The sequence below is a fragment of the Copadichromis virginalis genome, linkage group LG3 (assembly GCF_057382275.1).
Source record: "Copadichromis virginalis isolate Kocher_CV1m ecotype Utaka linkage group LG3, C_Virginalis_male_GT1.1, whole genome shotgun sequence".
NCBI lineage: Eukaryota > Metazoa > Chordata > Actinopteri > Cichliformes > Cichlidae > Copadichromis > Copadichromis virginalis.
In genome coordinates, this window is record NC_140620.1 from 13,396,895 (window position 1) to 13,423,978 (window position 27,084).

Below are 27,084 nucleotides of genomic sequence, written 5' to 3' on the forward strand. Positions count from 1 at the left end.
GAGGTGTCAGGTAGGTGATGAGTGAAGAACAGAACAGAATCCATTTGCTCTTCAAACTGCTGTCAGACATTATCTACTGCACTCTGATCACATCACTCAGACCAGCTGCTTTTACAAAGTCTCATTGATGGGTCTGTCTAGCAGACCACACCAGATACAGAGTAGGTGTCCGCCACTCCCCTGCACCTGTGTCAGTTTCCCAGGTAAGGGGGGCTGGGGCCCAGTTGGTCCCTGCTTCAGTTTCCGGGGCCGGCTGGTCCCTGCACCCGTATCAGCTCCTCGGGTGTGGACAGCAGCTGTCCAGTCGCTGCCAAAATCTGCACCGACCCCCGAGGTGAGGTCCGCCAGGACAACGCTAACCTCCGCACCTGTACCCACTCCTCGGGTGGGAGTGGACCAACTTCACAATCTCTTTTGCAGCCCATAGCTCAGCCATTAGCCCCGCTACCTGTAGCAGTTCAGCCTGCTGTGCAGTCGCCCTCAGTTCAGCCCATTTACAACATGATCCGAAGATCCGTTGTATATGAGCAGGAATAGTTTAAAGTTATGGCTGAACTGTCCCAGGCATCTTCTGTTGCCCAACTACAAATGGGTGGACCTCCAGGTCAACGGAAAGCCACGTGACCGTGAGAGTTCCTTATATCACAGTGCAGTGGTAGATACAAAGCCCTGTACTGCCCTATATTGCACCTTAATTTGTTTTTATATAATTGCGTGGGATGAGTCTTGAGCTGAATTTTTTAATAGGCAAAAAATATTTAATATATTTAAATAAGTTAATAAGTAAATGTTAAAATTTTGTCTTTTTTTCTTTTTTCGCTGATCCGAAAATTGAACCGTGAGATGTTTGATCCGTTGCACCACTACACACAAGTGTAATGTTTTTGACTCATCTAGCTGATTTTTGTCCACATTCAATCATGCCTCACCTCACAAAGGCCTATTCTGTGTTTTTGAGTTAATACACAAGTTCCTTAAGATTTAACTCGATATCACTGCAAAGTGTGTAATAGACAGTCCACCAGCATTCAGAAGTTGCAGGAAGCTGCAGTGACAGTAGAGAGATTTTCCTGTGTCCTGGGCCCCTTGGCTCATGCTGGACTGCCAGTTGCCTCTGTTTCTCTGGCAGGGGTGTCAAACTCAAATACACAGTGGGCCAAAATTCAAAACTGGAACAAAGTCGCAGGCTAACGTTAATATTTATTGAAATATATTTATTCCTCCAGATATAAGAATGAATCTTTTCTCAAACACGTTTTGCTGAAAAACTGAATATGGAACAAGTTCTGCTCCAATTATTTGGGTAAAGATAATAAACACTTTGATGGCCTATAAGTGAAAGTGAAAACGTGATAAACGAATAATATAATTAATAAATAATAAATAATTATATTTTTTGATAAGTGAAGTTCACTGAACTGAAAGGAAATTTTGGTTTGATGATGGTTGACATGTTTTCCAAATAGAAGTTTTTCCTCTAGTGAGGAGATGCAGGTGCAGCAGAGCATTGCTGGAAGAAATGATCCCAAGGGTGGAATCTCCTGAGAAATCTTCAGAGACCCAGCGAGAAGTAGGGACCATAGCTGACAGCCCAGGCAGGGGTTGAGGTCAAAGGTCATGCTGTTTGGGGACCTACTGGTCATCATGAGAAGATTCTGGAACCACAGCAATGACCATAAAGCTGCACTGGATGGAGAGCTGTGCCACGGGGCTTTCCAGAGGTAATCACGAGGAGATTGTGGACAACATGTGAAATGAGAGAAAAGCTCTTTATTAGTAACTTTTACAACTTCTGGCAGGTTAATGTCTGAACTTTGGAGTGAAACACACCCTTAGTTACAGGAAATAACACCACTGTCTGTAACTAAGTGAGTCCACCTTAACACCACCTGTGTGTGTGTGACTGCATTACACTCCCACTGCTGGGAACCTGAAGAAGAACCAGAACAAAGTCTAAAATAGAAGCTGACAAACAGCTGCACCACCGAGTGACACTTTATTTTATAAACTTCACAACAGGTTTCATGTTGTGACCTGTGGAGGTGAAAAGACACAAAACCTCTTTTACAGCTTTTGAGCTGCAGGCAGGATTGAAACACACCTTAGTTAAAAGTCCAACAGCAACATTTTCTCCTCCCCTCACGTCACTCAAATGTGACAAACCAGGAAACAGAAAGTTCTTCGTCCTCAGTAAAGAGAGACGCACAGACGATCAGACTGAGCTCAGACCAAACTAGCAGCTTCCTCTGAGTGAGTCCAGCTACAGGAGAGAAAAGTGGAAAACTCCAACACTGCTGCTTCAAGCTGCTGACGCTCCACACACTGAATGTGAGTTTGAGCAAAAACACGACTCAAAGGAAGTTTCAGTGAAGGTGGTAGAGGAGGGAGGGGAGCCAGGACTGACTGTACTTCCTGTCTGCTGTTTTCAGCTTCACTCACAGACTCAATGGCTTCCAGATCAGAGGAGGATCTCTGCTGTCCGGTCTGTCAGGAGGTCTTCAGAGATCCTGTTCTTCTGTCATGTAGCCACAGCTTCTGTAAAGACTGTCTGAAGAGATGGTGGAGAGAGAGACCAACACACGAGTGTCCAGTTTGTAAGAGAAGATCTTCAAAGTCTGATCCACCTTTAAATCTGGCTTTAAAGAACCTGTGTGAGTCGTTCTTACAGGAGAGAGATCAGAGAGCTTCAGAGGCTCTCTGCAGTCTGCACTCTGAGAAACTCAAACTCTTCTGTCTGGACCATCAGCAGCCAGTGTGTCACATCTGCAGAGACTCAGAAAAACACACCAATCACAGATTCAGACCCATCGATGAAGCTGCACAACAACACAAGAAGGAACTTCAGGAAACTCTGGAGCCCTTAAAGAAGAAGTTAAAGGTTTGTGAAGAAGTTCAAGTGAAGTTTGATCAAACAGCAGAACACATTAAGGTCCAGGCCCGACACACAGAGAGGCAGATTAAGCAGCAGTTTAAGAAGCTTCAGCAGTTTCTAGCAGAGGAAGAGGAGGCCAGGCTGGCTGCACTGAGGGAGGAAGAGGAGCAGAAGAGTGGGATGATGAAGGAGAAGATGGAGGCTCTGAGCAGAGAGATAGCAGCTCTTTCAGACACAGTCAGAGCCACAGAGGAGGAGCTGAGAGCTGAAGACGTCTCATTCCTGCACAACTACAAGGCTGCAGTGGAAAGAGTCCAGCGCTGCCCCCTGCTGGATGATCCACAGCTGCCCGCAGGAGCTCTGATAGACCAGGCCAAACACCTGGGCAACCTGACCTTCAACATCTGGAACAACATGAAGGACATGGTCTCCTACACTCCTCTCATTCTGGACCCAAACACTGCAAATCCAAAACTCATCCTGTCTGAAGATCTGACCAGTGTGAGAGGAGGAGAGAGGCAGCAGCTTCCTGATAATCCAGAGAGGATTGATTATTACTGCTCTGTCCTGGGCTCTGAGGGCTTTAACTCAGGGACTCACAGCTGGGATGTTGAGGTTGGAGACAGTACATGGTGGGTACTGGGTGTGTCAGCAGAGTCTGTGCAGAGGAAGGGAGTCATACTGTCTGGATTATGGACAATATTTTTCCATGAAGGTATTTACTACACACACTCACCATCAGCTGTCACTGCTCTCCCAGTCCAGAAGAAGCTCCAGAGGATCAGAGTGAATCTGGACTGGAACAGAGGAAAGCTGTCGTTCTCTGATCCTGATACTAACTCACACATACACACCTTCACACACACTTTCACTCACAGGATGTTTCCATACATTAGCACTGATGATGGTGGTAAAGTGAAGGTGTGTCCGTTGAAGGTGTCAGTGTCAGTGCAGCAGATGAGTTGAGGATGATGATGTTTCTAATGTTGTTTCCTGTCAGTGAGTTGAAGCTGTTAAACTGCAGCTGTCCTCCTGCTGCCTCGTTGTTCCAAAGCTCTTTGTTTCTCTTTTAGTTTCACTGTTTCTTTCTGTTTCTGCTGTCCACCTTTTCACATGGAAAATCATTTCACTGTTTCTCACTGAATGACTCCCCAAACTAGAATTGTGTAAATGGAGATGATTTAGTTTGCTGGGATATGGACTGACATGTGTTGAATGGGAGGAGCAGTTTGTTGTTGTCTTCTTGTCTGTTTATGACAACAATAAATATGTTGTTGAAACAATGATTCATGTTTAACTCCATATATGAAATGTTTCTGATCTTTGAATTCTGTTTGATTAAAGACTTTCTTCATGACACAAATGAGATTTCAGTGTATTACAGTTTTTCTCGATTGCTTAAACACTATAACCAGGCTTTTAAACTAAAATTTCAAAACCGTAACGCTATTTTTCAAAAAGCTCACCCATTTCCCTGAACTATAAACACTATTCCCTGCTTTGACACATAACTCAAATTTGGTGAACTGTTACTGCAAATCCCTACATTTTACAGTGCTTACACCATGTAGTCATTTAGAAAGCACTAGCATGCAATAATGTTAACTTAAGTCAGCATAGCTTGAGCTCAATTAGCACACAATTAACCAGGTGGAAACACTAGGAGTCAAAATTTAGCACACACCAATCAGAACCTGCGATGGATAGATAAAAGGGCCAAAGTCAGCTCATTCAGGTTTGAAACAATGGATCCAAAGAGATGCAAAGGAAGAGGACGTGGTGGAGAAAGAGGACGTGTTGAAGGAGGAGGACGTGGTGGAGGAAGAGGACGTGGTGAAGGAGGAGGACGTGGTGGAGGAAGAGGACATGACATGGTGAAAGAGGAGGACATGGTGGAAGAGGAGGAGGAGGTGGTCTAGGACAACAGGAAGGTGGTGGAGGAGGAGGGAGAGGTGGAGGAGGAGGAGGACGTGGTGAAGGAGGTGGAGGTGGAGAACGACGGCGACAAGGAAGGGGAAGAGCAAGGGCATGAAGACAGTCAGTCTCGTATGAAATTCGAGCCACTTTAGTTGACCATGTCCTTGTCCATGGGATGACTATGAGGGAGGCTGGGCAACGAGTACAACCAAATTTGAGTCGCTTCACTGTTGCCTCCATCATCAGAACCTTCAGGGAGGAAAACAGGTAGGTGTACTTGCAGTAAGACTGCTTTGTACAGTAACGTTTAAGTTACTGAACTTATGTGTCTTGAGTTTCAGTATGTTTCCATTATTTTCCTGTAAAATGAATGTGTGACAGTTACAGTAATGAGTGCTTCTATTTTTGTAGGACACAGAGACGACCACCTGGTGGAGGCAGGTTAAGGCTTTTGTCGGAGGAGCAAGAGAGGGAACTTGTAAACATGGTAATTGCAAATAATGTAATCCGCCTGCAAGAGATTCAAAGGAGAGTGATTGAGGATGATCATCTTTTTCGAGGCATACATGCCATCAGCCTCTCCACAATTGACCGCATCCTCCGAAAGAATCAATTCCGGATGAAACAGGCATACCGAGTCCCTTTTCGAACGAAACTCTGACAGAGTGAAAAACCAACGTGTGGAATATGTTCAGGTATGAGTTTTGATACTGTATAAAGTATTGTGTACCATCACAGCATGGCAGTTTATGCTGCCATTGCAGCACTCTTGAACTGTGGTTCAGGGTACCGATTGACTCTACTGTGTTATGTGTTTTGCAGAGAATCTTTGAGATTGAAGGACGGCCTCTTCCCCATGAAATAATCTTTGTGGATGAGGCAGGTTTTAACCTGACCAAAAGAAGGAAAAGGGGGAGGAACATAATTGGCCATCGGGCTATTGTAAATGTCCCTGGTCAGCGTGGGGGGAATGTCACTATGTGCGCAGCCATCAGCCAACGAGGGGTACTCCACCGCCATGCCGTACTAGGACCCTATAACACTATGCTTCTCCTTGCTTTTCTTGATGGTTTAAGACAACATATGTTCCAGCTGGACTACAGGGAACCAGCACAGCCAGAGCAGCCTCACTACGTTGTTGTGTGGGATAACGTCAGCTTCCATCGCGCTGCTCTGGTTCGTGACTGGTTTACCAATAACCCAAGGTTTTCTAATATCTTTCTGCCTGCATACTCTCCCTTTCTAAACCCGATAGAGGAGTTATTTTCGGCATGGCGGTGGAAAGTGTATGACCGAGAACCTTATGTCCGTGTTCACCTCCTTCAGGCCATGGAAGAGGCCTGCCTAGACTTATCAGTAGATGCATGCCAGGGGTGGATCAGGCATGCAAGAGGATTTTACCCCCGCTGCCTGGCTGGGGCCAATATAGCCTGTGATGTGGATGAGATTCTCTGGCCTGACCCAGACCAAAGACAAGATGCTGAGGTGGGATAATGTTTCTGGTGTGTGTTGTACTGTATAGTACATGAATGACAATGTGCCACTGTACATACATTGGTTGCGTCTTTTGTGTTTATCATGTGACAAGGGTTTTGAAGGGGAGAACCATAAGCAACCTAATTGTTTTGGAACTATTGTTTTGAATTAATTGTACCAGTGTGCAAAACTCTGTTGTAGTGTGTGTGTTTTTGAGGGCTTCTGTTTGATGTCTGAGGGCAAAGTTTGGTTTTTCAGCAGGAGTGAATAGTTTTGGGTGTAGAGCTTCATTTTGACCTGGAAATAGGATGTTTGGGAAATTGAGTGAGATGTTATGGGTTTGTGTTTACTGTTGTTGGGATTCAGATTCTTTTATTGATACCATATAATTTGCCTTATGAAGAATGTATTAATAACATGTTTCACAGTATCATTTATCAGTAATATTTCCTACAGGGTTTATATTGCATTGAATATGTCTGTCATTACATTGACCTTTCTACTTTTACAGGTTGAGTTCATTTTATACACAATGCATGAATGTGCTTGGTTAAGAGTTGATGTTCCATTCTAGAAGGTCTAAAGCTTCGCTGGCGTGACTGTCCAGGTGATACATGCTGAGGGAAGATGAGAACATAGCAGGTTAATTGCATGCATGCTTACAATACACATATTAATCTAGTGGCAGGTTTGAGTGAAGGCCTAAGCGTCTTCTTCTTCAGTTTGAGACTGGCTGCAAAGTACTCTACTTAGTGATTAATGACGAGGGTCCAATTATTAGCTCTTAGAGATGCTAAGACCTGAAGTTATTACCTTAAAAGGCAAGTAATGAAGAAAGGAGAAGTTATATGTCGGTGTAAGGTTATATGTACGTGATGTACCCTTGTCTGCACGGGTTGAACTTTTGCCCGTCTGTCACCATGTATTTTTGAACTGTATTGACGTAGGTGTGATATTTTGTCCTATAAAACCAGAACTCAATGTATTCTTGTCAGAGCAACACATTCCGTATGCTGATGGTTGGTTGTTCTCCTGTGACAATAAAACTCATCGTTTGATTGCACTTTTCCAGAGCCTCTGTCGTTTGTTGTCTGGTCTAAAGTTGATCGATCTCGCAACATTTGGTGGAGAATGCGGGCAACTGAGGATCAGTAGAACGAGGTTCAGGTGTTTGTTGTCGGCGAAGGTTGAGGCCGGATCGGTGGATCAGACGGCAGACGTCACGGTGATCACTTTGACTATTGGGCCCACAGAACAAAAAGGTAAGGCACAAACCTCTTAAACAGAAATTGTGCTGTATTGGAGTATAATTCTAAAACAAGTAGTCAAGTGGTCATCCGTTGATCTCTGTTTTGAGTTTTGTTTAAAATAGAAATCTTTATTTGCAACGAAAGTGAAATTTGAGAGAATTGGCAGAGTCACAGTGTGGTCAGAGAATTGTTGCATTCACGGTTGACTAGGAAAAAGCAGTACTGAGCTAAAAGTAACTTGAGACGTCATTGTTGAAGAAATAGAGAAGAGAGACTGATTTGTGTGTAAGGAATAAAGGGATTAAGAAGTGTCTAAAGTCACGGAACCGAAGGATTCCACCCCCCGGAAAGACGTTTTCTGGGTACTAAACTAGGGGTGGGGCCCCGCTGAGACTTTGTGGCCTCAGATATAGCCCTGGTGATCGCAGAGGTGATCATCTTGAGAGACACTTAATAAATACATGTTTTAAGAGTAAATGCCGGACAGAAGTCCGAGGAGTTGACATAGGATTTAAGAGACTCAAGCCAGCTGTGAGCTTGAGGGGCACAGTAAATTGAGTTTGAAGTGACATGTGTTGAGAATAAATACCGGACAAGAAGGTCCGAGGTGTTGATATATGATTGAAGAGAAACTTAGGCAAAGCTCATGTAGTGAAGTGTGCTGATTATTGAAAGTGAGAAGTCTGCTATTACCTGTGCATTTTTGGGCCCGCCGTGGTCCGTGAAAGGCTGTGTTTTTGTCGATTATTCCTATTGCCGTCTGAAAGACGAGCGGCAGTGTGCATATCCGGCTTGAACTGAACTATGGTTGTGACGTAAGAAACTGTCTGAAATAATTTAAAGTGCCATAATTTAAAGCGCCTGCAGGCTGGCTGTGTGAGGCTTTTTAAAAGTCTCTTTTTCCTTTCTTTTCTCTCTGGCGAAAAAGTGTGCAGTTAATATTTGGGTGCAGCCTACTTCCCCTTTTTACTTCCCCTTTTAACAGGAGAAGAAACCAGCACTGTAGGCCTCTTTAAGATTAAAAGAAATAACGTTGCTTGTCTCTTGGTGATTTAAAATAACAGGCCTTGCTGAACGGTGTGAGTTTGACTCTAACAGAAAGAGAAGAGAATTGTTTTTAACTTTGTGCAGGTCTAAGGTATCTGAAATATACAACTGCGCAGTTTTTGGGTTGGCCCGCACTTCCTCTTTTTACTGAGGATCGGTCTACAAGTTGCATGAAGTATAAAAGCTCTGATTGGTTTTTAGAGCAAGAGTTGCAGCTGGTGTGGTGTGTTTATTTTGTAGCGCTGATAATTGTGGCTGTTTTGAGAATTTATGAAGCAAATGCTGTTCTGACCCAGTGCTGGTCAGTGAGTGTTATACCAAGCAGGGTACGAAAAGAGGAAGTGACTGTTCGGTGGCTGCAGGACATCTGATAAAGAAATAGGGAAGTTGCCTCAAGGAGCTTGCTAGGAGGAGTCATATAGCAGCCATTTTGGGGAAATCTCAGAGGAACCAAAACAAAGAGCTCAACTATGACATCTAGTGAACCAACGCTATATAAGCCACTAAATGATCAGCTGGAGCAGCTGACCAAAGCCATCCACATGTCTTGTGCAAGAACAACTAAAGCAGCAGATAAAGAATTCAAAGCTGTAAGGAAATATGTGGAGAAATTATGTGCTGCCCAACAAAAACTTTGCAGGACGGACACCCTTTATACTTGATCTTCAAAGAGGAAGTCCGACAGAAAACACCTGGTGCTGTCAGGATGTTTAAGTGACACAGAAGTTCAGAAAATCGAGTCAGAAATGGTTTTGTGGCTCTTGGTAAACTGATTTTGAAGGAAAATCAGTGTTTATTGTGCTGAAGTAACAGATCCGGCGTGGTCTGATGGGAAGAATCAGCTGTACAATTCTGAGTGTGCAGCTTTGTTGATATTAACAGATCCGGCGTGGTCTGAGGAAGAAATAAATCGGTGAATGGTTGATATACCTACATGAATTTTGGTGGATCCGCTGAGGTCCAGAAAAATAATAAGATAATATGCTTACTTTTGGGTCTATGAGAATTGAATTACCGTGAGAAGGGGATCTTCTGAATGCGCATGCCGGGGTAAAAAGAGTGAGCTCAGACAAGGAAGCCCGAGAAAAGGACACCGTGAGTTGAGCAAGGTGTTTAACTGACTCAGGATTCAGAGAATCGAGTCAGCTGTGATCTTGAGTTCTAATGGTAAATTGATTTTAAAGGAAAATCAATGTTTACTATGATGAAGTAATTCTGAAGATATTACTAGATGTGCTGTGATACAAGTGAAGATTAAGTTGTGTACATGAGGATACACAATTGTGTCGATATTGCTGGATCGGCTGCGGTCCATTTGATAAGTGAATGCTGACAAGAAAGTGTTTTAAATCCTCACTGGCAGCGGTGAGATACATGTGCTAAAGACTACTGGACCCGGCGAGGTCCATTTGATGAAGTTCTTGGGCAGATAAATGACAAACAGTTCTTCAAGTGTGTGGAGAATTTAAAAAAGAAAAAACTGAACTTGCAGGTTCTCTGTACTGTGTGGACTCATATCAGAGTTATAAGTCCAAAGGTTATGCCCTGGAGGCCAAGAGTTGTGTATAGAGAAGAACATGACTTAGAAAAGGACATTTAAGGTCACATTTTGTCTAAGATGGGGAGAATTGTCCCATATGTGTTTATTTCTTTTCTCTTTTAAGAGGACAGACACAGTTACTGAGTGTTGTCTACTTCCTCTTTCTGATTCTTGAAAGCATGTTTGATAAAAATACTCTTAGGAAAGCGTATTTTGAGTGATTCTAAGTGTGTGAATGTTGTGAGTACTCGATTTGAATGATTGTTGTAAATATATGAATGGTGACGGCGTTTCTAAGTAGAATATAAGAATTGTTTGTGTTTAAAACCAACGTTTAGGTAAGAAGATTTAAGGTGGATTTGAAGGTATATACAAGAAATAAAGGTGTGATGTTAGTAAAAAGGGTTACAGTCTGAAAGGGCTGTTAATTTATGAGCTGTCTGGATGCAGAGTAAGTGGAGTGGTCATCCTGAAAGGATCGAATGATGCTCTAACTCTGTGGTCAAGTCAGATAGGCTTTAAGCAACCATGAGCCACTAATAAGCGTGACAGATTAATGAGTATATGTAAATTGAACTTGTTAAATAGCCTTAATAGGAGTAACTCAATGAGCACGCAATTAGGTGGACTTTTTAGGGGTAGTTTACCACCGATACTATAAAATGAAACTTAATTAGTAGTTCAATAACAAATTTTAAAGATAACCTTTGTTATTTGATAAAAGAGAGAAAATTCAGGTTACATATAGTTACACATAAATAAGGGAATGCTAATCTTGGCGTCATATCAGATTGAAATTTCAATTGTAGGGGATAGTCTGGAGGTGAATTGTGTGGGGCACGGGGAGACAGAGGAGTCACCCAATGATTTTTCAGTGTGCATAGAGATAGAGGAGGCTGAACTGGAAGCCTGCCTGGGTCGTTGTTTTCTTTTATTTGAGGGTCAGCTTGAAATTTGTGAGAACGACCACATTGATATATGGGAGCCTTCTCGGGCAGCAATTTTTGTTAAACATGTGGTAGGCTGTGCAAAACGGAGAAAGCTTTGATATAATGTAAGGTGATTTCTTGGTTTTAGATTTATTAGTACGGGATAAGTTGAGGGCTTAGGTGTGATGTGTACAAAATAATAAATAACTAATAATAATAACTCATAGGCGAGTGTGTGAACAGAGGAAGTCTGAGAGAGAAGTGTGTGCGTAGGCAAACTGCAGAGTGTGTGCGTCAAAAGAGGGTGTATTGTTTTTACATCAAGATTTAGTAGAACTAAAGTAGAACGTCACAAACAAACAGATAAAAAAGTAAAATAAAGAGAGAAAATAACTGACAATTACATTAATGAATAGAAAACATACATACACAAAGTGCCATATGTGAAATTATTCTAGGAAAGAATCAGAAGTGAGATAGTTTAATATAAGATGCAATGAAGGAAGCAGCTTACACTCCAGAGCCAGCGTGTCCCCTCCCCTCATAGCACCCTGCCCCCTTGGCCCCCGTATCAGGCGAGTATGGAAGGCTGGATAGCCCATGCCGGGTAAGATCCCACCTCGAAACCCTGGGACAACCTAAGGCAGGCACAGTCACGATTACTCGCCTCAGTCCCTGTGAGCTCAGACTCACTGGTGAGATGAAGTGAAGAAGACGGGGACTTCAAGGGTAAAGCCGCTGGGCTGAGGCGGAGGTGGTAAGTGGCAAGTGGAGCCCTAACTTCTGGCTGAGGACAAGGAATGCTGCTATTTAAGGTGGAAAATCAGAATTTGGGTTAGCAAATTTGGGAAGGAGAAAATTGACTGTTTAAAGGCAAAATTATGAAGGAGTCTGACACATTGCAGAAGCAACATATGCAAATTCACACACACAAGCAGAAAATGCATTAACCTTATAAAGACAAGACAAGCCCATGATGATTAATGCATAGACACTGATTAAACCTGGCTAAGTTCTCTTGTTACAGCAAATCATTGAGATATGACTCAGTATGCAAATTAGCTGGAGTGAGTGGTGACGAAGGAGCTTCCTGTGTGTGTGTGACTGAGGCTTTCAGGAGAGGAAGCATGCCACAGAAGAGAAAGTGCAGATTTGGGTAGGAAATTTATAGTTTAGTGATTATATGTTGTCGTAAGGGAGTTATGTCTTATGCTGAATTTAAGTATGTTAAAGAGCATAAAGGAGGTGATTGTTGTGTGCAAATTGTGTGGTTTTAATGAGACTTTCGGTGTATTGAGGAGGTGAAATTATGAGGTGGCAAAAACTTTTGTGCTTAAGGTTGTTGAGGTTGTTGTGGTGATGGATTGATTCGGTCAGTTTTCTTTAGATGTTCTTGTTGTTTTAGTAGAGGGAGTTTGATTAAACATGGACATGTCTAGAATTGGGCCATTATTTTGGTAACAGTGCACTTAAAGAAAACCTGTCAGGTGATTTTGTTTTGTGCTTTCATGAGCTAATAATCAGCTCTCTTTTTTCTCATTTTCGTTCTAAGCAGGCCTGCAACAGCACTGACAAATTCTCGGGGAGAGCAAATATAAGGTGGGCTTTCCAGATTTCAACTGGCTGAGGAGAAGCCTACCTGTGATCAGGTCTAAGTCCCTGTCAAAAAAGATTGTAGCGATTCAATCCAGTCAAAAGCATCAAGAACTAGTTTCCTAAAAAAGAAACAAAAAACAAAACAGAATAAAACAAATGAATGAGCTCATGTTGCTGAGAGTGGAGAGGCTGATTATTTGCGCGAGGGTCTCCACTATTAGCAATACCTGTGTGAATACGTATGAATGGATGTGTGTAGATGGACGGTGACTGGACGGACGAGGTGTACTAAGGTTGGACCAACTGGACACTGAGGTAAAGACTGGACTAAGGCTAAGCACATGACTGATGACTGTTCTGTTTTAAGTTTTCTTTCTTATAACACAGATTGGATCATAAGTGAGGAAAACTCAGTATGAAATGTGAAGTTTGGGTTAACACACAGGTTTTGTTTACCTGAGAGGAGGATTGCTGAGGTGTGAAATGATATGACTAACCTTTTTCTTTAATTTTCTAAGCTCAGGTGAAGCATTTTGAGTTTGTAACACATCTTATGTGTCACAAAAAGAGGGATTTAAGGTTTAATTTGAAATGGGTTTAGGATCATTTTAGGACTTTTGGGGTGTTTGATGATTTAGATATGGTAAAACTGAGGCAGAAATTGTTATTTTCATGTTTAAGTTGAAGGATTAAAATGAACTGAATCCTGGTTAGAAGATAAACTCTTTACACACATAAAGAGCATTGAGATTAAGTAAAGTTAATATAAAGGATAGAGCCCAGAACATGATATTTTGAACCAACTTTGAATAATTAAGGGAACATTAGATGAACACAGTAGATTAGTGAGGTGTAGCAGAGAGAGGCTTTTTGTTTTCTATCCTTTACAGGAGAACATTCCAGTAACACAGCGGCCACAGGGGTGGCGAGAATCTCCAGTTTCACAAAACAGGTCACATCTGGAGTACACGCTGTGAACAGGGCGACCCCGGAGGCAAAGGTGGTGTGGCTGAAGGTGCTCAAACGAAAGTGGAAGGAACCACGCTGGAAGGGTCCTTACGAGGTCATTACCAGAACGACTACAGCAGTTCAACTGGAAGAGAAAGGCGACACCTGGTACCACTGGTCGCAGTGTGCACCAGCACATGAGAGCTTGGTTGAGAAAGAGGCTTCAACCAACACAGGTGTCAACGAACAGAGGCAGAATAAACCCTCTCACCTGTGCAACGGGCCATCCAGTGGTCCACCTGGAAGGCTGAAGAAAGAAAGAAAGAAGAGGAGCAGCCTAGAAGGTCTCCACGCCATCAGAAAGGGGCAGTGATAAGTTAAAGGCTCCACAAAGAGGGGAGTTTCAGTCCAGAATCTAAAATCTATAACAATTCTAGAATACAAAGTTTATATAACATGATGCAAACAAACGAATCAGAGACACGTAATGGGAAGAAATGTATTAAAATGTTCCTTACAACTACATGTGTATTGTATGCAATAATAGTAACCATGGCTCTGTTGTCTTTTGTCTGTATTTTGCAAGGCACTCCGGACCCCTTGTCTGAACACGGAGGCCAGTCCAGCACAGCAGTTCCTGAGACAATAGTTGCTAAAACGGGATCGGTAGAAAGGCTAAAGCGCGAGGTGTCAGGTAAAGGTGATGAGTGTCTCAGCACATACAACGGCATAGAATTAAATTATGTTAAAGGGTCCACCAGCTCATTCACGTTTGATTTGTGTGACGTCATTAAGTGTGCAGGAGCTAGTAGCAGCTGGAGAGCATATGATGTGTGGGTCTGTAATCACCCTATGATATGCTCCAGTTATGCTTATTGCAAAGCCCCTCCTGGGGCAAACACATCCATACATACACAGCAGGTCAGTGGTGCTCCTGGGAAAATGAGGTAGGTTGGACAGGAGTAGGATGGCAGCCAAATGTGCCAGAAGGCCTGCAAGGAGTAGTAATTCAAAGGGTTTATTCTCTTTTTCATAACCCTGTCACTATCTTCTTAGGTCCATGGAACATACTGCCTGAAGCAGAGAGCCCGGGAGGCGTATTCTATCTGGTAATCAGGGTGGACATGTCAGGAACAGATTCGTTTGGGGTAATTAGGGTACACTTAGTTTACCCCAAAGCCTGAGTAACACTTAAAAACTCAATGACAAATCTAACTGATAAACTAATAATCTCAGCTCCAAACACGATAGGGCAAGCGGAGAATGCCAATTCATTTATGCCAAAACAAGATAACTATACATGTTTGAGGTTTTCTACAGATAATGTAAAGTACCACGTGGGAGAAATCAACCCTACTTGGTGTGCCGTCACACCCACGGGAAGAACCACGAATAATGTGAGTGACCTGAGCACATTAATGGGAACATGGGCAAGAAGTGGGTTGTATTATTATTGTGGGCAAAGCACCCTTTTGGTTCGTGTCCCAATGGGAAGCGTAGGGACATGTGCGATGGTGCGACTGGGAGTTCCACTCATGCTGATTGGAAATCAGGTAAAGACTATTCAGCAACACAACACACGTACCTTAGCAGCCAGACATAAGAGACATGTTTTGGTAAAAAGAGGGACCCAGGGTATACATGCATATGACCCCTGGTTAAACTCTCCGACTAGGATAGACTCCATAGGAGTGCCTAGGGGAGTTCCAAACGAGTATAAGCTGGCAGACCCACTAGCTTCAGGGTTTGAAAGTATATTCCTTGGGATAATGCTTAATAAAAATGATGACCGCATTAACTACGTTCATTACAACTTGCTGAGACTCTCTAGCCTTACCAGGGACGCCATGGAACAACAATACTGCCCCAGATGGCTCAGTAACCCGAGCTCTGGAGGGCCGGAAAATTTGTCTAAAACGATGCATGAGCACTCAGGTATTGAAAAAACCGCTGGCATTCTGGATGACATCCGTGTTTGGTCAATGGAAAGATGTGGCTATATCAGTGATGTGTTCATTGGCTGTATTTTTGGGAATATTGGTCATCGCTGGTTGTTGTATCATTCCTTGTGTCAGAGGATTGTTGGTAAAGATAGTGGCAAGGGTTACGAACCCTGGCTGGGTTGAGGGCATCTACCAGATGAACCTGGAACCCATAGAGTGGGGCAGGGAGTGATACAACATGGAGTATGGTGACATTCCTGTTGGAATGTCAAAAGAGGGAATGTTGGGATTCAGAGATTCTTTTATTGATACCATATAATTTGCCTTATGAAGAATGTATTAATAACATGTTTCACAGTATCATTTATCAGTAATATTTCCTACAGGGTTTATATTGCATTGAATATGTCTGTCATTACATTGACCTTTCTACTTTTACAGGTTGAGTTCATTTTATACACAATGCATGAATGTGCTTGGTTAAGAGTTGATGTTCCATTCTAGAAGGTCTAAAGCTTCGCTGGCGTGACTGTCCAGGTGATACATGCTGAGGGAAGATGAGAACATAGCAGGTTAATTGCATGCATGCTTACAATACACATATTAATCTAGTGGCAGGTTTGAGTGAAGGCCTAAGCGTCTTCTTCTTCAGTTTGAGACTGGCTGCAAAGTACTCTACTTAGTGATTAATGACGAGGGTCCAATTATTAGCTCTTAGAGATGCTAAGACCTGAAGTTATTACCTTAAAAGGCAAGTAATGAAGAAAGGAGAAGTTATGTCGGTGTAAGGTTATATGTACGTGATGTACCCTTGTCTGCACGGGTTGAACTTTTGCCCGTCTGTCACCATGTATTTTTGAACTGTATTGACGTAGGTGTGATATTTTGTCCTATAAAACCAGAACTCAATGTATTCTTGTCAGAGCAACACATTCCGTATGCTGATGGTTGGTTGTTCTCCTGTGACAATAAAACTCATCGTTTGATTGCACTTTTCCAGAGCCTCTGTCGTTTGTTGTCTGGTCTAAAGTTGATCGATCTCGCAACACTGTTATGAGGATATGAGGCGTAGTTTCAAGAAATGTGTTTTAGCAATCGAGAAAAACTGTAATAGAATAGCTTGTAGCTCTGTGTGTCCAGCAGGGGGCAGAACACCTCCAAACTGTGCCAGCAGCTCTCACTGTGAGCTCAGACGTTTGTGGACACTCAGTTTGTTTGAACATAGTAAATAATCAGAGCTTCTCACACTGTTTATGGGGACACCACCTGCCCGAGGGTGTACTGTGTCACAGAGGTGGTGTATGGTGCTGGGTGTAGTCTCTCTGCTGGTTCACAGTTTTTACTGAGGAGCTGTGTTCATGTCAGGAAGGTTTCGTCTGATCACTGTGGTGCAGTTTGGTTTACTCTGTTTCTGAGTGTTTGTAGGATCAGTCTCTGCAGGTCACCTGATACCTGGCAGTGAAGTGTTTATGAATCAGCTCCGTCAGATTTAATCCAACAGAATAACATGTAAAACACTCCAGGGCTTTTACTCTGAAACTTTCTCCAGAGCTGTCTGGAGTTTTCTTACATTAAAATATTCTGGGATTACCAGACTGTCCACATCATGTGTCCTACCAAAACTTTCATCCACAAATATACCCTGACATTAAACCCAAATAGATCTGAGAGCGAGTCATTAGTATCAGTACTGTGTGTGTGTGTGTGTGTGTGTGTGCGTGTGTGTGTGTGTGTGTGTGTGTGTGTGTGTGAGAGAGAGAGAGAGAGATATTCAGGTAACTTACTGGGTTACTGCACATGCTCACACCTTTTCAGCACAACAGGTGCAGTTTGGTGTTTTACTGCCTCCTGCTGGAACAATGATGGCAGCTCTCAAGACTTTATTGGTTATTGTCATTTCGTGTTACACAGCCTGAAACGAAATACTGTTCCTCAGCAGCCTCTACAGTGCAATAACCAATATATTTTAAAAAGAATAAATACAGTTTAAAGGGAATAAGTTTAAAAAAGAGCAGCAAAAAAGGCATAAATAGCTTAAAATCTAAGTTCTAAAAAAACCTCCAGTTTTTATTAATATTTTATTATTTATCAAATTATTATAAACTAAAAATATATTTTACGTGATAAACGACTTCAGTGCTTCGTCCATGACCTCCTGAAGGTAAAGGGCCCAAAGAGCCAATCAGCAGCTCTGAAACAGGAAACATGACTCATGGAGAAGTTCACAACAGTTTCAGCTGCCAGTTGTACTCATCACCATGGAGACTGTCTCCATGGTGGAGGCAGAGTGACAGTGTTGTAGATGCTGCATTTTGAAGCCTCAGTGTTTATATTTTTGTTCACAGCCATGTAGACAGAGAGGCAGAGAGAGACAGTGCTGTCACTGAGCTACATGTGTCAGAGCTCAGATGAGGCCCACACATGTGTGTTATCTGTTGTTGCTACACACAGTTAAGATATGGAACATGTGTGTAACCAACTTTCATAGGTTTTAATATCCTGATGTTGACAATTGATGCAAATACAATAAAATAATAACTACACATGTTATGTGTTAGTCTTTAATACAGCTCTCCAACACACACACACACACACACACACACACACACACACACACACACACACACACACAGCAAATAAATAATCAGACAGTCACTTTGATTTTTTAAAATCAAATTTATCATTATTTTACTAACAGATTTGCAAATCGTTACATAAAAATATTATTAACTGCTTTTAGAAGTAGAAATGATTTATGAGGTTTTAGATATTTAAGATAACTAGATTGCCACCTATTGAATTAATGCACATTTTAAAACATCAGAAGCTGGTGGATAATAGAAGACAACTTAAGGAAGCGTTTCCCTTTTTACATGGTGAAAAGAAGATGACCACTGAAGGTGGAATGGTGAAAATGATTGTCATATATTTTAAAACTAACCCAGAGACGTAAAAACACCTGATCTCCAGTCTCTAGACGCAGTGAGGCTCCATTAGAAGCTGTTCCGAAATGTGAGGCCTGACGCTCCCACGCTGAAAAAATGCGTTCTCCATTCTTAAACAACACAACAGCTACACCATAAACAGGATCTCCAGGTCCACATACGTACCACTCAAAGTGGTAGGCTCCTCTCACTGGTGCAGTGAAAATACCTGTGGGACATTTGTTAAGTGGAAAATCAGATGTTCGAACATCGTGAACATCAGTCTGACATCAACATAGCTGAGAAGTGACATTCAGTCTTATTACCTGTGTGTGGGTTGTAGGCATTTCCAATGTTTGTGACAAGATGTTTAAAGACAAGCGTAGTGTGTGTGTTAAATGGGCCAGATATTTTAAGATGAAAATAATCAGAGCCATGTTGACTTCATCACATTACCTCGTAGCTGTTGATTAAGATTTTCAATTGCAGTCCTCTGCTTATCCACTTCCTCCAACTTTGCTGCATTGTCTGAAAAAAAACAGTTTAAAAAATAACATTCTCTAAAAATGTATAAATACCCTGTGTGTGTGTTAGGAGTTTTAATTATTGTTCTAACTACAGAGTGCTACTGAGGATATCGTCGGGTGGTGGAAGAAATAATTCGAGGACCTCCTTAATCCCACTGACATGTCTTCCATTGAGGGAGATGAGTCTGTGGACAAGGAGGATGGCTCGTCTATCACCGGGGGCGGGGTCACTGAGGCAGTTACACAGCTCCTTGGTGGCAAGGCCCCTGGGGTGCATGAGGTTCGTCCTGAGTTCTTGAAGGGTCTGAATGTTGTTGAGCTGTCTTGGTTGACATGTGTCTAAAATGTTGACCTTCAACAGGTCCTGGCATCCAGCTCCCACTGGAGCAGTATGCAGCCATGGTCCTCAGTGGAAAAGGGTAGAGTGCCCACTCCGTGTCAGGGACGTGTTCCTGCACAAAGTGGAGGAGTTTAACTATCTCAGGATCTTGTTTAAGAGTGAGGAGAGTGGGAGATCAACAGACAGATTGGTGCTGTGGCTGCAGTGATGTGGACACTGTATCGGTCCATCATGGTGAAGAGACAGCTGCGTGAAAAAGTAAAGCTCTTTCCTATCCAACACGTTGCAACACGTTCTCACTCCCAAAGCGTAACATTTTACGCTAGGTGACAAATCGTCAACATATTACGTTTCCGGCTACCCACAACGTTCCTAAATGACGACCTCGGAAAAAAGAGGAAATATGAGAACCGTCTGGACTCCATCTACACGTTTTCACTCTTTTTCTTCAAATCGCTTAGAAACACGTTATTTAACATCATTATAGTCCTGGATGAGGTCAGGAATAAGGTTATGGTCAGGGCTAGGGATAAGGTCAGGTTTACGGCTGGAATACAGGGCTGGAACGTCTGTTACCGCGGGAGCGTCATTGCACTGGATTCCAGCCATAACCCGCCGCGCACCATAAGAACGCCGAAGGTCTCCTTTCGCGTTCCTCAGGAACGCCGCGGGACGTGACAAAACATCGACATGTTACGCCTCGGGAGTGAGAACGGGCTGTCCTATCAGTTTGTCCCCACCTTCGCCTACGGTCACGAGCTTTGGGTAATAACCAAAAGAATCAGATTCTGGATAAAAACAGTGGAAAAGAGCTTTCTCAAGCCTGGGAATGCCTTGGTGTTCCCCCGGATGAGCTGCAGGTGGGGGCCGGGGAGGGGAATGTCTAGGCTTCTGTGCTTAAGCTGCCGCCCCTGCGACCCAGCCTTGGATAAGTGGAAGATGTATGGTTGGGTTGAAACTACCCTTAGATAAATTATACTTTGCACATATTAGTACATATTACATTTTCCCCACTGAACCCATAAAAAGCACAAATTTTGATGATTTCATATACTTTAACCTATAATTATTAATCTCACACATTGGAATAAATGAACTCTAACAAATAATAATGAATCACTAATATTCTGTTATACAATGAAACATGTGTACATACAGTACCTTGTTGTTGCTGTTTAAGCTTGTCAATTTCAGACCTCTGTCGCTGAAGTTCAACGTTCTGCATTTCCAGGTCTTTCAGTTTTGCGACATGGTCTGACAGAAAAGAACATAAATAAGTCAATATGAATTTTATTTATCTGCATCATTTGAATCCCTTTTCATTTTTCGTAGGTTAGATTATTGAATAAATAATGAATAAATAATAAAAATAAAAAGATTAATGAGAAACGTTAGTGATAGATTCATGAAGTGACATTGATTGAATTTCATTATCTGCCTCTGTCTGATTTGTGGAAACAGAGCAGACCAGAAGCAACAGCGAGAAAAACAGCGTGATCTCCATTCTGTCAGTGAAAACTCAACAGTATCTGTGTGTCATCTGCAAACCTGACTGACTTTTATATTACACAGTACAGAGGGGAGGTCACTGTAGCATTAGATTCAACCTTATTCTAGTGAATCAGTGACTAATGTAATCTTTATGACTTCAGATGCAGTACAAGGAGAAGAACAAGTGAGTATCAATGATTGTCAACTGATAGTAAAACATGAGCATGTGTGTTTCCACCAACTGACCAGAGCTTAGAGGACAAATATCAAAATGTGTGCTCAGATACAGATGTTTAAGCAGCTGTGAAAGAACATATCTGGAAGTTTTTGGCACTGAGGAAGTAATTGCCTTTGATTATGGAATTCCTCTAATAACTCAGAGCAAAAATACTCTAAGCGACAAAATGCATAAAGTAATCTTTACAACTTTTACAAGGTACAAGACTACAAAGAGATAAACAAGTGAATGTCAATGATTATCAGCCGTTCATAAAATTAATCAGCACGTGTTGTTTTAGAAAATCCAATGTGAATGTAGGAACCATGAAGGTCACTGACATGGTATAACTTGAAGATGAACTTCTACTCTTCATGTGTAACATGACACTTGGTTGACCACCCTTCCCACTCCAGTTCAATAAAACCACAGCTGTCCTTTTTTGTTTCTTTCTTCTCTGACCACTTAGGTGAGAAAGCTAGTGTTCAATGCTTTTCAGAGAATGAATTAATCTCTGACCCTTCCACTCCAAGCACTCCTCCAGATGCAGTGAACAATCTTATAAGCAATACAAGAGCATGCTGAAGAGTCTTGGTTGCTAAATACAGCAAAAGTATTCGGCCCCCTTGAACTTTTCCACATTTTGTCACATTACAGCCACAAACATGGATCAATTTTATTGGAATTCCACGTGAAAGACCAACACAAAGTGGTGACCACGTGAGAAGTGGAACGAAAATCATACATGATTCCAAACATTTTTTACAAATAACTGCAAAGTGGGGTGTGAGTAATTATTCAGCCCCCTTTGGTCTGAGTGCAGTCAGTTGCCCATAGACGTTGCCTGATGAGTGCTAATGACTAAATAGAGTACACCTGTGTATAATCTAATGTCAGTACAAATACAGCTGCTCTGTGACGGCCTGTGTTCACACCGAATGCGATAGAGGTGGCCAGAGCGTCAGGTTTATGGTATTTTTTTTTTTTTCCCCCTCTTTCTTCTTCTCTTTCTTCTCCCTTCCACTCTTCCCACTCTGGTGCAGGTCTACAATACTTTTCCTGGTGTCCTTCGAAAGCTCTTTGGTCTTGGCCATGGCGGAGTTTGGAGTCTGACTGTTTGAGGCTGTGGACAGGTGTCTTTTATACAGCTGATGAGTTCAAACAGGTGCCATTCATACAGGTAACGAGTGGGGGACAGAAAAGCGTCTTACAGAAGACGTTACAGGTCTGTGAGAGCCAGAGATTTTCCATGTTTGAGGTGACCAAATACTTATTTTCCACCCTGATTTACGAATAAATTCTTTACAAATCCTACCATGTGAATTCATGGATTTTTTTATTTTTTATTTTTATTTTTTTTTCACATTCTGTCTCTCACAGTTGAAGTGTACCTCTGGTGCAAATTACTGACCTCTGTCATCATTTTAAGTGGGGGAACATGCACAATCGGTGGCTGACTAAATACTTTTTTTTTCCCCACTGTATGTGCACATCTTTACTTTTAATAAGATGTTTCAACATGCAGACGTGAATCTAACACAGTAACAGCTGCCTTTGTTTCAGATCCAGCTCATTCCAGTTCACTGACAGAGACAAAGTTTTGGTGCTGCGATAACGACTCTGAGCCGATGAAGCTCTGATGACTCTGATAACATCTCCCTCCCAGTAATAACCTCCCAGCAGCAACTATGACAGACACGTCTCCTGACAGTGACACTCTTACAGATACACATTCAAGACTCAAGAGCTTTATTGTCAGTACAGCAGTAGACACAGTATACAGCTTACCACATGGTGCATTTATAAGTATACAAATGATATCTCTCTCCAAGAGATATAAAACTCAAAATTACAAATGCATAACATACTAAACTTTGTGATGCGGCTGCTGCTGCTCCACATGTTAGTAAATCTGACCCTAAATCTTCCTGCTTCTCTTAGAGCACACAGGTAACGGCTGCCCTGAGCATGAAGGTGTGTCTGCAACACGATGAAGCTCGTCTAGAGCAATGATTACAATCTGCTCCGGGGCAGCTGGAGAGTCCTGTTTGCTGTTTGCCTCCTTTAGAAAATATAATAAGAGCCAGAAACTTCTTCTCAACACAAAATAGTCTTTGAATGTGTTTTATCTTATTTTCTAGGGTCCATTAGAGTGACCGTGGATACAAAGTGATGTTAGTGAGAATTAAAGGTTTTAGTAAAACGTGTGAAGGTTGACAGTTTGATTACAGCTGCTCAAACTGATTTCCTGTTCTTTGTATGTTTGTCACACTTATTAAATGTTTCAGATCAGGATGATGTAGCTTTGGATTTGTTCCCTTAATAACAAACATCTTCATTTACAAACTTCAGTTTGTGTTTTCTTTGTTTAATATTTTAATGTGTTTGATCTGAAACATTTAAGTGTGACAAACATACAAAAACCAGGAAACCAGGAAGGAAACAAACTCTGTTTCACTCTGTTTGTTTCCATCTTATGTTCTTATATGTTGTTTGTTTGAAACTTGTGATCAGTATTTTAAAGTTTTTAAACTGAACTCAGACACATAAACTACAAACTGGTCAGACATTGAAATGAATTGTTCCTCTGAGTATTTGAACCTGCTGTTGTGTTGCTTTTGTGTGCTGGTGTCACTGATGGCTGCTGCTGCTGTGACAACAGACACACAAACAGTTTGATGTCATCAGAAATCCCTCTGCATACACTGAGAGAAAAGCTGCTTTACTTTCACACTCCAACACTGTTATTATGTCCTGCAGTCTGAGTGTAAAACAACACTGCCCCCGTGAGGTCAAACTGGAGCATTGCACATGATAATTCACATCCAGCAAACGTCTTGGACCTTCACACACATCTGACCCTGATTTAGTGGAGACTTTAGAAATTTCAGTGTTTCTAAAGTCTACCTCCTTTTTTGTGATAGTTTTTAATGAATCGGGACACAGCTGGGACACGTTGGTTATTGATTTCACTGTTTAAAGCTTTAAACAGATTAGAGAGACAGTCCAGGCAGATGGGATCACGTGGTGAGTGAAATAAATACAGAGGTGGTCACCTCTGTATTTAATCATTAGTTATTATTAATCTCTGGCTCTCTTCCACATCTTGTCTTGTCTCCTCCCTTTTCCTGGTTCTGCAAACAAACAAAGGTCAATCAAATGGATGATCCACTTGGTAAAGGCTAAAGAACCAATCAGGACAGGCAAAAATAAAAAGAACTAATTTCATCATTGGATGAGATGATCCAGTGCTAACTATATGCTTTATCAACAAGGAAAAAGGGTTTCTGTCTCCCTTTTAAGCCTAATCTTGAAAGTAGAGATAGTGTCTGTCTCCCGAATCCAAACTGGAAGCTGGTTCCACAGAAGAGGGGCCTGAAAACTGAAGGCTCTGCCTCCCATTCTACTTTTAAATACTCTAGGAACAACAAGTAGGCCTGCAGAGCGAGAGCGAAGTGCTCTAATAGGGTGATATGGTACTACAAGGTCATTAAGATAAGATGGGGCCTGATTATTTAAGACCTTGTATGTGAGGAGCAGGATTTTGAATTCAATTCTGGATTTAACAGGAAGCCAATGAAGGGAAGCCAGTGTCAGACCAACAGAATAGACCCAGCAGAAGAAGCTACTTCCATTTAGGAGTTTTCACGGCCTCTGAGGATTTCCTCCAGTTTTTATCCATCTATTGGTATCAAGACTGCATCTGCGAGATTTTCTGCCACAGAGGGAATTTTCCACGACTGCTACAGCTGCCAAACGTCTTGATGCATGCTCAATCATCCAGGTAAGTAAATCTCCAAAAGTTGATTCTGTTCATCTGGACGCAGCGTTTTGTGGGAGAAACGTTTCGTCACTCATCCAGGTGACTTCTTCAGTCTCAGCTGACTGCAGGTTTCCTCAATCTTATAAACAGAACATTTGCATAATGACTGAAAGCAGCCCACTGAAGGAAGAATGGGCTGGGAGGTCAGAGATCAGTGGGCTTTGGTCAGTGGTTGTTGATCATTTGCCTATTTGCACTACTCTGCCTGGTTTACACCCAATGTCACTTACATTATATTGTATATTATATAGCTTTCTTGTTATATGTAAAATTGTATTTATTTAAATTTTTACTTTTTAATTATTTTACTTGCATTTTTTAATCACTTCTATATTTAAATATATTTAAATGTTCATTTGCTATTTATCTAGGGAGTGAAGAGTAACGCAATTTCTATTCTCCGTATGTCCTGTACATGTGGCAGAATCGACAAATAAAGTTGACTTTGACTTTGACTTTACAATTATGACCTGACAGATCTGTATCCTGTGTGTGCACCCACTGTGGGCCTTTTCTGTGCTTAGTGTCAGCCTGAGCTCCATGCAGGCCTCAAAGGCCAAGCAATTTAAAAGCTTCACCAAAACAAGACACCACTCAAATAGCTGGACCCAGGCTCGCCGCCCTTATGAAGGAAAACATAGAAGATGATCTCTGTGAGTTATTTTTACTGTCATATTATAAAATGTGATGTTCTAGCATCATGTTATTCTTCTTAAGCCTTTGAAAAGCTTCCTCTGTGTCCATTAAACTGATGACTTTAGTGCTGCTGTCTACTTGTTACATTTAGTACTGTTTAATTTTCAACCTAGGAAGATCTGTAAGAAGGACTCACAATATAACATAATACTGTAAGATTACTTACAGGTAAAATACTCAGATTGTACTTAGATAAAAGTCATCACAGACTCGCCCAGCCCGACTGCCTTGAAGTTCAGGTGTCTTCACTGCCTCCTCTGATAAGAGCTGGAGACCTGAGTAGGTTCGTCACCCATCAGCAGCAGATCACCTCTCGATCGGGCACGTTTTCATCTGGGAGGCTTTTAGAGCTCACTGCCCTCGGCGTCGCTGCTGGAACAACCAAGTTTTGCTATTGAATCTTTGACCTGCTGATCTCACAGAGGCAGGAGACCCAGAACATCCATGCCAGCTTCAGTTTATGCTCTGTCCTGTCATCCAATCAGATTTGCATGTAATACACTGATATTCAGCCCCAGCCTGGTGTTCTCTCCATCTCTGACCTTTCACACAATTTAAACTAACAAACTTTCTCTTTAAAACTGTTTGTCAATCACAATTTACTCGATTTATTATTATTCTATCACATATTTATATCAGTCATAATGAACTCAGTATGATCTGAGCTGTAAACCTGTATTGATCATCACAAACCTTTATAGCGCTTCAGAGCAGCTCCTTCAGTGGCTGCAGCACCCACGATGTGGGCGGAGAGATTTCCTCCCCTCTGCTGTCAGACTCCACCACAAAGACTTTGCAGCTGATCAAACACACACATGTGCAATAGGACTAAGTGTAACACTCTTTTTCTGACAACGTTGTATTTGTACTCAGTTGTATGTAGCATGTGTATTCTATTTTTATCCTATCATTCTATTCTATTCTATTGGGTACAGTTGTGTACAGTTTCTTATTCTATTCCAGTGTTCTCTCATGTTTGCTATGTAACTGCACTGTCCACTTCCTGCTGTAACAAAACAAATTTCCCACATGTGGGACTAATAAAGATGCTCTTATCGTTACTGTATAACCACAGGTTCACTTCACATTTGGTAGAATATAAAAGGACAAAGCTGGACAATTGTCATCACATTTCTCATTAGTTGCTGTTAGCACAAGCACACAAAGAAAGCAGAGCTTTAGCTTTAGCTCCCTACATCACTTTTAAGCCTGGATGTTGAGGCTTTTGCTTCCTCTCAGCTGTGATGACATCTCTGTCTGCTCCATCTCACCCAACATCATCCATCTGACCTGATGCTACCTGACAAACTAAAGATAAAATATTAAATTCATTTTGCATCACTTACATTTAAAATACATTTAAGGTGGATTTCTTAAAAGGGAAGGGACTGACCTGACTGTTGTGTCGAGACAGGTGTGAAGGGAGTTAAATCCAGTCTTATACTACGGACGTGTTTGGTTTTGGTCTGTAATACGTTGAGTTTATTATCTATAAGTTAACATAGCAAATCCTCCATCCAGAGGCTAAAGTGATATCAGAGCTAGACT

At 41.9% G+C, this 27,084-nt stretch overlaps 2 protein-coding genes and 1 pseudogene across 2 annotated transcripts in view; 1 reads left to right on the forward strand and 2 right to left on the reverse strand.

Moving 5' to 3' along the window:
* The window catches only part of LOC146712896 (coxsackievirus and adenovirus receptor-like), a 147,229-nt gene that overhangs the window by 73,606 nt on the left and 46,539 nt on the right, over positions 1–27,084 (reverse strand). The window lies entirely within an intron of this gene.
* On the forward strand, positions 2,435–4,019 carry LOC146712902 (nuclear factor 7, ovary-like). Its single transcript, XM_085445482.1, has one exon. The coding sequence runs from the start codon at positions 2,447–2,449 to the stop codon at positions 3,836–3,838; it is 1,392 nt and encodes a 463-aa protein (XP_085301608.1). The 5' UTR covers positions 2,435–2,446; the 3' UTR covers positions 3,839–4,019.
* On the reverse strand, positions 18,282–20,534 carry LOC146712903 (complement C1q-like protein 2; annotated as a pseudogene).

What these genes read in the sequence shown, in the direction of transcription:
- LOC146712902 (XM_085445482.1), top strand. Translation starts at nt 2,447, where the DNA reads ATGGCTTCCAGATCAGAGGAGGATCTCTGCTGTCCGGTCTGTCAGGAG.